We start from the raw sequence: 11,451 nt of genomic DNA, 5'->3' as shown, positions 1-11,451 counted from the left end.
ACACAAGATTGCAGCGTCTGCAGTCTCTCATGTCTCCAATTTAAAGGCTCTGACCATTAATTTTGAAGTCTTGGGTTATTGGCACGGTCGGTGCTGGAGTACTGGGGAACAGCTACTGCTGACATCGTTGCCTCAAAAGTATGACACGAATTGAAGTCGCTGCAGAACAAGCTGCCTAATGAAAAGGTGAGCATGGTTTGTAACAAATTCGGAGGGTCAGCGTAGATTATCCTGGAGGGGCATAGGTCAACCAAACCAGTCAATGTCTGGCAACATTGATTTAAAATTTATTGAAGTAGTTATTCAAACTTGGGTAATTCTATGTTGATACAGTTTTACTGAACATTTGGGCTCAGTCATTTAGGCCCACTGGATCTCCCGATGGCCAACCATTTTAACTCCTGTTCCCATTCCCATACTGGGCCTTCTCTATTGCCAGAGTGAGACCACACGCAAACTGGAGGAACAGCACCTCATTCTGCTTGGGTAGCTCACAACCAAATGACATGAACACTAAAGTCTTACATTTTAATAAACTATGAGGCCCCCCCCTCCCCCCTTCTCCGCTGTGCTCTCAGCTGGACACCCACATATTTCCCTCCTCCCCATTTCCACCTATTCCTTATTCTAGCTCCACAAATTGTAACTCTTCACTCCTGTTCTCACACCTTCTGGCTTTTTATCCCTGGCCTTTGTCCAACCATATGCCTACCACCCCTCGCCCCACCTCACCTGCATCCACACAATACTTCCCAGGCTTTATCCAGCCCCTCTTCTCTTCCAGTTTCTATCCCCTCCCCCCCCCCCCCCCCCCCCCACCACCACCACAATCAGTCTGAAGAAGGGGCTTGACCCAAAAAGCACCCGTTCGTGCTCTCCCGAGATGCTGCCCGACTCGCTTGAGTTACATAAGTCAGCACTTTTTGGTAATTTGTTCTGGTAAACCAGTTCCTGCAGCTCCTTATTTTGACTTTTGTTCATGATTTTTCTCGTAACCTACTTCTAAGAAATTCTCACATTACTATAATAATTCGTGAGGTTATTTCACGTGGATGCAATTAAAGGTTAATCTTTGGGTTATTTTTATTTTATTACATTAAATCCATGATTTTCTTCCTTCCTTCCTTCCCCCCACTTTTTATAAACAGTTTACATACCTTTTGGCAAGATATTGGGACTAATTAAGCAACCACCTGGCACCCATGGATTAGGTGGAAAGGAAGGTTGCTCTGCACTTGGATATGCAGTGCCTTGGTTGACCTACATCAACCTGTGCCATTAGGACAATGCACTTGATTCAGGTACGAGAGAACAAAAATATGAAAAACAGGTATATCTTTTTGGTACAAATTGCCAAGGCTGCTGACATCAATAGTTTAATAATTCAGCCAGGTGCATAATTTATTTCACTGGCGAATGGCCAACATAACTTGTACTTTCACCACAAAGTACATTGCTTTGCACTTCAAATACACACGATGTACATGATGGAAATGACATTGTGTCTACACGGTTGCTAATTCATCAGTCATATTGTACTGAACAGCCCTTTAGCCCAACCCATCCTTGCTGACCATGCTGCTCCATCTAAGTTTGTTCCATTTACCCATGTTTGCCCCGTATAAATATGGGTAAGTGGCACAGCGGTAGAGTTGCTACCTTACCAGAGATCCAGCTGCGATTCTGACTACGGGTGCTTGTCTGTACGGAGTTTGTACGTTCTCCCCGTGATCTGCGGGGTTTTCTCTGAGATCTTCGGTTTCCTCCCACACTCCAAAGACATACAGGTTTGTAGGTTAATTGGCTTGGTATAAATGTAAATTGTCCCTAGTGCGTGCAGGATAGTGTTAGTGTGCGGGAATCGCTCGTCGGCGAGGACCAAAGAGCCTATTTCCGCGTGTATCTCTAAACTAAACAAAAGTGACAAAGAGTTGTATGTTGGAATTCTGCAAACTGTACATTACATCCTTACTGATAGCGAGTGATGATAGAATCAAAATCTATCCCCACAGTGATGTCATACTTTAATTAATCCGGAGATGGAGAGCTGAAACATTGCTGGCAAACAATATTATCAGTCCTGAGACATGATTACAATACAGCACCAATTTCACTCCTGCCTGCTGAAAGGTTGCCAGGCTTGTGGGATGGCAGAAGATTCTTATACTTCTCTCTTGAATAGCCTAAACAATATTTTAAACTGCTTCAGTGGAGTGAAGAGAGATTGGAATCAAAGTGTACTCACAATGACCTCACTGGGACCTTTGCTTCATTTGCACTTATTATAAACAGAGGAAAGAGAATGGAGAACAAACAGCCGCTGTAAAACATAAGAAAAAAATCCTCTGTTACAATATAATACTAGGTCACCGCTAGAGACAGAATACCATTTCCATTGGGAGCAGGCCAGCAGCACATTTTGCTATTGGTTTGAGCCTTGGGTTTTAATAAAAACATAAAAGCCAATGGATTAAACTTTACTGACACTGTTTTAAATTTAATTTCTCTAACCAGGAAATGTTTTCCTGTGACTCTGGGAATCGTCATATCTGTGGCTCATTTTCTTCCTTGCCTTTCCAGACACATTCTTTGTCCAATTCTCATACGCGTTGTCTCATCGACACAAACGCAAGTAGACACATTTTAACTCTGAGGTGCTGTAAGACTGGGAAATGGCAATAAGGATAAGGGTGATGGGCAACCAGGAATTTCTTGGTTTCTTGGTCCTCCAAAATATTCCAAATGGAATTTAAACTGGAGGTGGTGAAGGGAGGGCTTAAGCCAGAAAGGGTTATTGGGAAGAAAGAGCTATTTTAAATTTAGTTGCATCTGGTTGGGTAACTATAGTTGGTTGGAGATTATTCCATGCTTTAATTGTGCGGGGGAAGAACGAATTGCTGTACACATCTGTCTTTGTAGCTGGGATCACAAATTGGATCGAATGCCCTTGTCTGCTCCTAATTGGTTTGGGTTTGGTGTAGGTCTTGTAGTCTATGTCGAACTGACCATTTAACATTTTGTAAAAACAGGTCAAACATTCAGAAGTTTGGTGACACTCGCTTCTCTCCCATAGGTGTTACAGGTGCACAACCTTTTATCCGGAGTTCCGGAAACCGAAAAACTCAGAAAACCGGCCATTTTTTCCAGGATGTCATCTACACTCCAAAGCAAAGATCCTAGAGGAGCGTCGCAGCGCTGGGATACCAGCGGGGAGCGGACAATGCCTTACCGGGTCACCATGCGGTAAGCTCCAGAGCGCTGTGGCCACCGACTCCCAACATTCGCGGAGCTGGGACTGCGGGCGTCCGGCCGCGGGCGGCGCTGGATTTGGAGCGCCTCGCAGCCAGGGGTAGAGTTGCCGGGGTCGGAGCTCCAACCGGCACCGCCCGCGGCCGGTCGCCCGCAGCCCCGCGATGTTGGGAGTCGCCGACCAGGTAGGGGACTAAGAATTAAAGTTTCCCCCTTCACCCACCCCCACTAACTAACTGACTAACATTTATGCAATGATTCCCCGGTCTCCGGGGAGGAGGCAGCCGCTCCAGACTTTTCAAGCCGCCCGCGCTACCTACTTAATCTACGCTAAAAATCTTCCATTCGGAAATCCGAAAATGTCCGAAATCCGACAAGTGTCTGGTCCCAAGGCTTTCGGATAAAAGGTTGTGCACCTGTAGTAACAAATCGAGCTGCCTGTCTTTGGACACGTTCGATGGAAGGAATGTTTTTATTTGTGTATGGGTCCCATGCTGCAACTGCGTAGTCCAAATGAGGTCTAATGAGGGTGAAGTATAGCTTCTCCTTGACAGAAGTTGAACAATGATGAAAGGTACGCCTCAGAAAGTTTAGGACTACGATACTATTGCTAGGAATACGAGCTAAAATTTGCAGGAATGGAAAACTTGTGTGGATACCAATGGATAATTCAAACATGAAGGTTATAATTCACGAGGGTTTCCGCAGAAGGTATGCTTAGTACGGAACGGGTAATGTAAATGTGATAGGAGTTTGTATGCGTGTGTGAGAGAGAGAGAGAGAGAGAGAGAGAGAGATGGGGTGCACAAAGCTTGTGCAGATGTTAAGATTTCATGATTGATAAAAACAGGCAGGGTAAAAGATTGTAGCCAGTGGCAAGATGGGGTTAGCGCTGGTGGGGTTAGTGGAAAGGGTACTGAATAAAATGAGACATCGGTTTTATCTAGGTTTTGCTGTAGAAAAACTGAACTGGGTTGGTATCCGACTACACAGCAGCAACAGGGAGATAAAGCTACTGAGATTCAAACAGATTACTTGTGGGGATAGCACAGACATCACATTGGGAGCAACGACAGGTTTAAGAACTTCAGAAAGGAAGAGTGGGTGAAAAAAATGGTGCAAGCTTTTCTAGGGTCAGAACTTCTATTTATTTTTTTGCCAGTGGTGTTGGAAGGTGACACATGCTAAAGAATCGCATACATGACAGCACAAGGAAGCCCATTATACTTGTTTACTCTCAGAAGCTACTGTCCAATTACTGATGCTCTGCTTCCCACAGTTTGGTAATTTTCAGTATTCAAGTACTTCTCTTCAGAGTGTTACTGTTGTATCAACTTTTAACCAATCATTCAGCCAATAGATCCTAGATCATATTATTAACTACTTAACTTTTCTCTCATCTAAACTCTGGTCATTTGCTGATCATCCAATAATCGGTGTTCTTTGATTAACTTGCCCTCTTGCCATTTACTCTGTGAATACCTTAATGATTTTGGATAACTTTCTGAAAATAAGCCCAAACGTGTCAGCTTAATGAAAGATCATACCAACTTCTCTAATCTCTCCACTTAATTTAAGACTCTCATCCTCCATTACATGCTTGTAAATCACATGTGTTAGTATATGGCCTTGGCAAAGTTCCCTAACCATGTTGCTATAATTGGAAACAATACATTAGCATGGGTCTAAGTAGCAAATTCATAGTCAGAGTCATACAGCATGGAACTTCGGCTCAACTTGCCCACACTGACCAACATGTCCCATCCACACTGGTCCTACCTGCCTGCTTTTGGCCCACCTACCTGTCTAATTGTTTCTTAAACATTGTGTTAGTCCCTGCCTCAACTACCTCCTCTGGCAGCACGTTCCTTACACCCACCACCCTTTGTGTGATAAAGTTACCCCTCAGATTCCTATTAAATCTTATCCCCTCCACCTTAAACCTATTTACAGAATTGTAAAGTTTACAAGCATTGCTGGTCTACATGGGTATTTATGTCAAGGATCACACATTTGTTCAGCTATTCTTACTGAGAGAGAGTTTCTGTACAGCACAAACCTGATCACGTAGGATGAGGGCAGAGCAGTGAGGATTGCCAAAGGTAATCCAAAACCAAAGTAATAGGGCCAATTCCTTTCAATATTTGACAAGCGTTGGTGCATCTCCACCCCTGCATACACACAAAAACACGTGCTTTGAGACAAAGCTTTGCATTCAAACACAGGTTATTGGCATGAAAATTGAAGAACCTTCAATTATCTTACAATGGTCATGCAATTCAATACAGCATTTGCCAGGCGTTACTGCAATCCATTTGCCATCTTATCTCATATATTACAGATCTGCCATATCAGGTTATTACGGAGCCTTACAGGTCATGGACGTTCCTCCCTCAATCTACAATAGGTACACCTGACCCTAGGTGTGTTGCGACGTTGTGTCAGAAAATGGCCAAGGTGGGTTGGTATATAAAAAGTTTAAAAAAAACTATTAATAAAATATGGGTGGCACAGTGGTAGAGCTACTGCCTTACAGTGCCAAAAACCCAGGTTTGATCCAGACTACTGGTGCTGTCTGTACGGAGTTTGGACATTCTGCCCGTGATCGCATGGGCTCCCGTTTCCTCACACACTCTGAAGGTGTACATGTTTATAGGTTTCATTGGTAAAATTGTAAATTGTCCCTAGTGTATAGTGTTATTGTAATGGTCGGGCTGTGTATCTTTAAAGTCAAAAGTCCCCTGATGCAGATACCTTCCAGCACAACCGTGCCAGTGTTGGGGTCTTCAGCTGGGTTCAGGAGCTCATTTGGCCTATTTAGCCTGCTCCAACATTCAATAAAGTCAAGGGCTGGTCCAATCTTGACCTCAGTACTATTTTCCCCGTGTTACACAAATATCTTATTTTTGCACAAATGCCTTGTTCCTGTTTTTGAAAACAGTCATTCTCTTTTCACTGTCTTATATAATTTGTGTACAATTTATATTGCAGTGTGCTGTCTGAGTGTATCCACTGGCGATGCCGCTGCAGACAAAATACAACTCAAAGAACATGCGAGTTCCTCTGCTTGCAGCGACAAACCTTTATCCTGCAGCTATCATTTTCAGTAAAGGAGATTAAATATCATGTTGCTGTTAGAGGAAACTTGTTGTGCATGAACGAGCTGCCTTATTTCATATACCATTGCACAGGAGGAAGAAGCCATTATGAAGTCTCTCCCGCAACCATTTGAAAAGTATATTTGTAAAGTGTCAACAAGTGCAGGATACCTGGGAAGACACCAGTCTCTTGTGTGAGGGGGGGGGGGGGGGGGGGAGGGGGGGGGGGTTGTTGAGGCAGAAAGGTGTCACTATTTGTTGGAACTTCACACATAAAGTAGGATTAAGAAAAAAACTTGTGACAAAATGTTTTAGAAATAAATATATTATTTGGTTGATACACAACAAGTGCATTCTGTAAAATCTTAAACTGAATCATGCAGTTTTAGTCCTAAGCAAGGAAAGGACTCAAATTTGCCTCACTGCCAACTAGTTCAGTGGAATTCAAGTCAGTTGCCTATGCTTTCTATGTTTATCTGGGGTTGGATATAGGCCATGAATTTCCCCAAGACAATATTACAAAACCACTGATGTTTATCTGCTGTGTGTTCTAAACGTGGACTTTCGTGATTTGACTGCTGTTAACTGTACCCAGTAGATTTATATTAATTAGTATCGCCACCCCTTACGTACTGACAGAAGTCACGGGCACAAACTTTACTCACCATTGTTGAACCACTTGTATTCGAAGCAGTAGAGGGAATACAGCATTGACATGTGGAACAGGCTACCTAGCTGTCCGATCACTTCAATAGGAAAATGACTCATAATCAGACCCTGAGAGCAAGAAACAAAGATTAACAGAAAAACTACAGCGTCTCGTAACGAATGCGGTAACGCATGCTATTTTAGCAGATGGTACTGCTTAAGAATTTTCACCTCAGCCTAGTTTGCAGTCACAATCTAACTGCTGGTGATTTTGTGGCTGCACTCATCTTTGAACCATGAGGATGTGGGTTTGAGACCCGCAGAACATCTCTCAAGGAGCCACCCAATGCACTACAAATAGGACCCGTTTCAAGAGGACGAGGAGATAAAACCAGGGATGTAATGCTGAGGCTTTATAAGGCACTGGTCAGATTGCAGCTGGACTAATGTGAGCAGTTTTGGGCCCCATATTTGAGGAAGACTGTGCTGGCATTTGACAGGGTGCAGAGGAAGTTTAAGAGAATGATCCTAGGAATAATTTGGTTAACATTTGATGAGTGTTTGATGGCACTGGGCTTGTACTCGCTGGAGTTTGGAAGGATGAGGGGAGAACCTTAATGAAACTTACTGAATAGTGAAGGCCTGGATAGAGTGGATTTGGAGAAGATGTTTCCACTAGCAGGAGAGTCTAGGACCAGAGCCCATAGCTGCTGAATAAAAAGACGTAACATTAAAAAGGAGATGAGGAGGAATTTCTTTAGTCAGAAGATGGTGAATCTGTGGAATTCAGTGCCACAAATGGATGTGAAGGCCAAGTCAATAGATATTTTTATGGTGGAGACTAACATATTCTTGATTAGTACAGATGTCAATGGTTATGGGGTGAAGGCAGGAGAATGGGGTTGAGGGAGAAAGATAGATCTGCCATGATTGAATGGCAGAGTAGACTTGATGGGCCGAATGGCCTAATTCTGCTCCTAACACTTATGAAAGCTAGTGCTCCAATGTTCTAAGTGAATTAAACTGAGGGCCCTTCTCTTTCTTCTGCTTTTCTCCCTTTATCTACTTCCACTGGGCTCAATTTTAAGAAGGCATGGCATCTCCTTTCACTTTTACGCGGATGATAGCCAGTTGTACATGCCACTCAGGAAAGAAGATAATTATTCCCTAAAATCACTTCTGTCTTGTCTGGAGGACATTAAGTCCAGGATGGCCTTAAACTTTCTGAGACTTAACGAAAAAAAGACCAGAAGTGATTTTGTGGAATGGCTGCAGTGAACCTCACTCTGTTGACTTGGGTCCACTTGCAGTGTTCGTAAAGCCAACAGTTTTAAACCTGGGTTTTATGATGGACGGTGATTTTAAATTAGATAAACAAATAGTGGTTAAGTCCAGCTTCTTTCACACCTAAGAAGCTGGCAAAGGTGAAGCCTATTCTCGGCGGCATTTTGAAACAGTAATTCACGCCTTTATTTCATCTCGGCTGGATTACTGTAATGCGCTCTACACTGGAGTCTCACGAGCTTCGTTGGCTCGTCTCCAGTGGTCCAAAATGCTGCCGCTCGCCTTTTAACCGGAACTCGAAAGAGGGAGCACATTACGCCAATGTTGGCCTCCCTTCACTGGCTTCCAGTGCACTTTCGAGTTCATTTTAAAATTATTTTATTTGTTTTTAAATCATTGAATGGCCTCGCCCCCCGCCTTACCTCTCTGAGCTGCTCCACCTATATGCTCCTACCCGTGCTCAGGTCAATGTTCTAGGTACCAAGTCTCTAAGCGGAAGCTCAAGGGGATAGAGCCTTTTCTGTTGCTGCAGGGCACTCTGGAACACCTTGCCGCTGCAGATCAGACAGGCCCCTTCACTGTCCATCTTTAAATCCTCCCTAAAAACTCACTTTTATTCACTGGCTTTCGACACTGGCTGAGACATTGTTCCTGTTTTAGTGCTTTTAATGTCTTTTAATTTTTTACTGTTTTTATAGTCCTGTCGTCTTAATGGTTTTAGTAGTTTGTAATAACTTTTTGTTGATTTCCCATGTACAGCACTTTGTGGTAACTGATGTTGTCTAAAAGCGCTTTATAAATAAAGTTGTTATTATTATTATTATTATTATTATTATTATTATTCAGATAGGCATCAAAAATTCCATTGCTGTTTCAAATGTACAATAGGGCCATTTTCCCAGAATCTGAGCCAACATGAATTCCTCAACCATTGAACAAAACAGTGGAATCTGCCTCTGTACTTTAAGTACTTTATTGGCTTAGATTTTTGTTGCATGTCCAAAGACAAGGTGTTTTTTTTCCCCGTACATGACAGCACCCGTCGTAAGGATTGAACCCGGGTCTCTGGTGCTGTAAGGCAGCTTGTTTTGTAAGACCTACCGGCAAAATGGATCAAAGGATGATTGTGCTGAACATTTGTTATCACCAGCCAGTTTGTGTTCCATCAATATCACACCAGGATATGGTTCAAGAGATTAAACAGACATAGTTAAAAAAATACAAGTGCTGGAGTAACTCAGCGGGTCAAGCAGCAGCAGCAGCAGCTCTGGAAAACGTGGATGTGACATTTCGGATTCTTCAGTCTGAAGATGGCTCCCGACCTGAAACGTTACCTATCCAGGGTCTCCAGGGATGCTTCCTGACCCGCTGAGTTACTCCAGCACTATATATATTTTTTGAAAATAATCATCTGCAGTTCCTTGTGTCTCTAGTTAGACATAATCATTTCTGACAGGGAATAATGTACCCACTCCAGGCTTGGAGCATGATCGGTTTATTAATCTAGACCTGGCCTTCTGACCCACTCGTACCTGAATGAGGAACAAGGCCTGCAGCAGCAGGTTGAAGAGCATGTCCGCGATAATCTTACTGATGCTGGGGAAGGGTTGTGCTTTCCTCCCAGACACTTTAAATGCTAGATCGGCAATGTCCTGTAACACATAAAACCACGTTGTAACAAGTGAAGCACTGTTATAAACTATTTGACTTTTTTTTTTTTAAATGTAGATGCCCAACATCTGAAAGAAAAATGAAAATGCTGGAAACACTCAGCCGGTCAGGCAGCATCTGTAGAATAATAAACAGGGTCTTAGCATCACTAGCATTTTCTGCTTTCATTATAAAGAACCAACTCTGCATTCTTATTGGGTTTGATGGTGGCAATGCACAAACTTGAGAATATAGATGTTCCGTCTTCCCATTCCAAGGTTATTTTCTTTCAGATACCTTCAAAGGTTAGCAGCCTCTTCCCAAGGCTCTGATCTTTGAAGGAGCATGGTTTATTTATTCTCATTCCAAATTGCTTAATCTGTTAGACAAGTTAAACATAATGTGCTGGAGTAACTCAGCGGGTCAGGCAGCATCTTTGGAGAAAAGGAATAGGTGATTTTTGGGTCGAGACCCTTCTGCTTAATCTGTTATTTGGTTCCAGAGTCTACCCATTTCATGTCAGATCTCTCAATTTTAATTTGCTCCAAACCGCATGCAGTTTAGGCAGTGTGCAAGTATGTGCGAGTGTGGAAGTAAGCTGTCTTTATTTCCCAGTAAAGAGGAGGAAGTAGGAAATGCTAGCCCCTAACTGCAAGTAACATATCCTCAGACTGAATGCTTGGAAAAACTGAGCCGGGGGGGCTTGCAGTTATGAGTAATTAAATGTTGCATGAGTAATATAAATGTAACCAACTATAGTCTTTAAAGCAAAGCCTTTTCTTAGGAATCACTTTAGTTTTGTTTTGAGATACCGTGTAGAAGATTAGTTTTGAGATACCGTGTAGAAACAGGCCCTTCGGCCCACCGAGTCGACGCCAAACAACAATCACCTGTTCAAGCTAGTTCCATATAATCTCACCCTCTCAGTTGCTCTCTGCATAATGGAGGCAGTTCACATCTTGCAAACCTACACATCTTGCGATGGGAAAGGGAACCAAACCACCTGGAGGAAACCCAGACGGTCACAGGGAGAACGTGCCAACTCTACACAGACAGTACCTGAGGTCAGGATTGAACCCAGGTGGCCCAAACATTTGATCAAACTGAATCACACCATCAGGATTGTGTTTGAATAAACGACATGCAGTATTAAATTCCATCAACATCTATTTTTTTACTATTGAAATCCTATCAAAATGAAGTGCTGGACTAACTCAGTGGGTCAGGCGGCATCTGTGGAGGGAATAGACAGGCGATGTTTCAGGTCGGGACACTTCCTCAGACTGAAGTCATGTCCAGTGACATTGAAATGACAGCTACAGCTTTGACAAAGCAGTCAATACAAGGTGGCTCTCATCACACAGACTCAAATCAAGACAAGCACAAACATAATAATAAAGCATCCTGGACTAATGCCTAAATTCTACTTGCTTTGCACAATCATTCATTAATTCTAAAGATAGACACAAAAAGCTGGAGGTCAGACAGCATCTCGGGAGAAAAGGAAGAGGTGATGTTTCGG

The 11,451-nt window shown here is 43.0% G+C and overlaps 1 protein-coding gene across 2 annotated transcripts in view; it reads right to left on the bottom strand.

Annotated features, from left to right (window-relative positions):
• Positions 1-11,451, bottom strand: part of ei24 (EI24 autophagy associated transmembrane protein) — a 57,816-nt gene that overhangs the window by 7,028 nt on the left and 39,337 nt on the right. For both annotated transcript variants that reach the window (XM_055660850.1, XM_055660849.1), the window contains exons 7-10: positions 9,812-9,931; positions 7,013-7,124; positions 5,309-5,420; positions 2,246-2,320 (exon numbers count right to left, since the gene is read on the bottom strand). In XM_055660850.1, coding sequence (XP_055516825.1) covers positions 2,246-2,320; positions 5,309-5,420; positions 7,013-7,124; positions 9,812-9,931 — 419 coding nt within the window. The remainder of the gene's footprint in view (positions 1-2,245; positions 2,321-5,308; positions 5,421-7,012; positions 7,125-9,811; positions 9,932-11,451) is intronic.

The sequence above is a fragment of the Leucoraja erinacea genome, chromosome 32 (genome assembly GCF_028641065.1).
Source record: "Leucoraja erinacea ecotype New England chromosome 32, Leri_hhj_1, whole genome shotgun sequence".
In the NCBI taxonomy this organism is placed as follows: domain Eukaryota; kingdom Metazoa; phylum Chordata; class Chondrichthyes; order Rajiformes; family Rajidae; genus Leucoraja; species Leucoraja erinaceus.
Note: the sequence above shows the minus strand (reverse complement) of the source record. Positions and strands in the feature narration are given on the sequence as shown.